Source organism: Pteropus alecto, unplaced genomic scaffold (genome assembly GCF_000325575.1).
Source record: "Pteropus alecto unplaced genomic scaffold, ASM32557v1 C18040418, whole genome shotgun sequence".
NCBI lineage: Eukaryota > Metazoa > Chordata > Mammalia > Chiroptera > Pteropodidae > Pteropus > Pteropus alecto.
This window is the reverse complement of record NW_006489710.1, coordinates 1-842: the sequence shown is the minus strand read 5'-3', so window position 1 is coordinate 842 and position 842 is coordinate 1. Positions and strand designations below refer to the sequence as shown.

Sequence of the window (842 nt, the reverse complement as noted above, 5' to 3'; positions counted from 1 at the left end):
GTCATGTGCATGCTCAGCGGAAGGCCAGGTCCATCCAGCCTCGGGGCGCCTGGCCCAGCTACCTGGGGATAGAGGCATAGTCGGTGTAGGAGCCAGCGGTGAGTTGCTGGTGTGGCTCTGGCTGGGGGCCCAGAATGTCCACCCGATCGTCCTCATCCTCATTGAAGCTGGCAGGGCACGGATTGGGCAGCAGGATGAGCTCCGTGAGGCCATGAAGGTCGGACATGTGGCGGAAAGTCTGCAGCACCAGGACCATGGCGACCAGGCCCAGGAAGAGGTAGGCTGCAGAGACAGCAGAAGGGCGACGGGTGGACTCTGAACTTGGGCAGCAGGCCCAACGGGCTGTCGGACCCCCCAGGGTGGGGCCGTAACCCTCAGCTCTCCCCCCAGATGGGGCCAGGTGCCCCTCAGACCCTTCAGGACAAGGCTGTGTCCTTCCCTCAGTCCCCAGCCAACCACCCCACTCACCTGTGACCAGCACCTTGTAGAGGGCCCGGTAGGGCTGGCCCGGGGCCTCCCCAGGCACGTAGTCACCCAGGCCGATGGTAGACAGAGAGATGAAGCAGAAGTAGAAGGCGTCCAGGAAGCTCCAGGCCTCCTCAAGGTGGGCAAAGACTGCGGCCGGCACCAGGAAGCAGATGGTCACCACGACCCCCAGCAGGACCACCAGGTGCCAGCGCGCCGCCCGTTGGGGGTCCCAGCCCCAGCGCATGTTCAGCCAGGCCAGGGGTGCATGGGTCAGCAGCAGCGACAGGCGCTGGGCTGAGGCGGTCAGCAGCAGCATGGTGGCTGGCACGCCCAGGAGCGCAAAGGCAATAGAGAAGGCCTTGCCCGCATCGGTC

At 65.6% G+C, this 842-nt stretch overlaps 1 protein-coding gene across 1 annotated transcript; it reads right to left on the bottom strand.

Annotated features, from left to right (window-relative positions):
- Positions 1 to 12: 12 nt before the first annotated feature.
- Positions 13 to 836, bottom strand: KCNK6 (potassium two pore domain channel subfamily K member 6). Its single transcript, XM_006925220.1, has 2 exons — positions 469 to 836; positions 13 to 282 (listed from the first exon to the last, which is right to left on the bottom strand). The coding sequence occupies exons 1-2, from the start codon at positions 782 to 784 to the stop codon at positions 59 to 61; spliced, it is 540 nt and encodes a 179-aa protein (XP_006925282.1). The 5' UTR covers positions 785 to 836; the 3' UTR covers positions 13 to 58.
- Between the last annotated feature and the right edge of the window lie 6 nt (positions 837 to 842).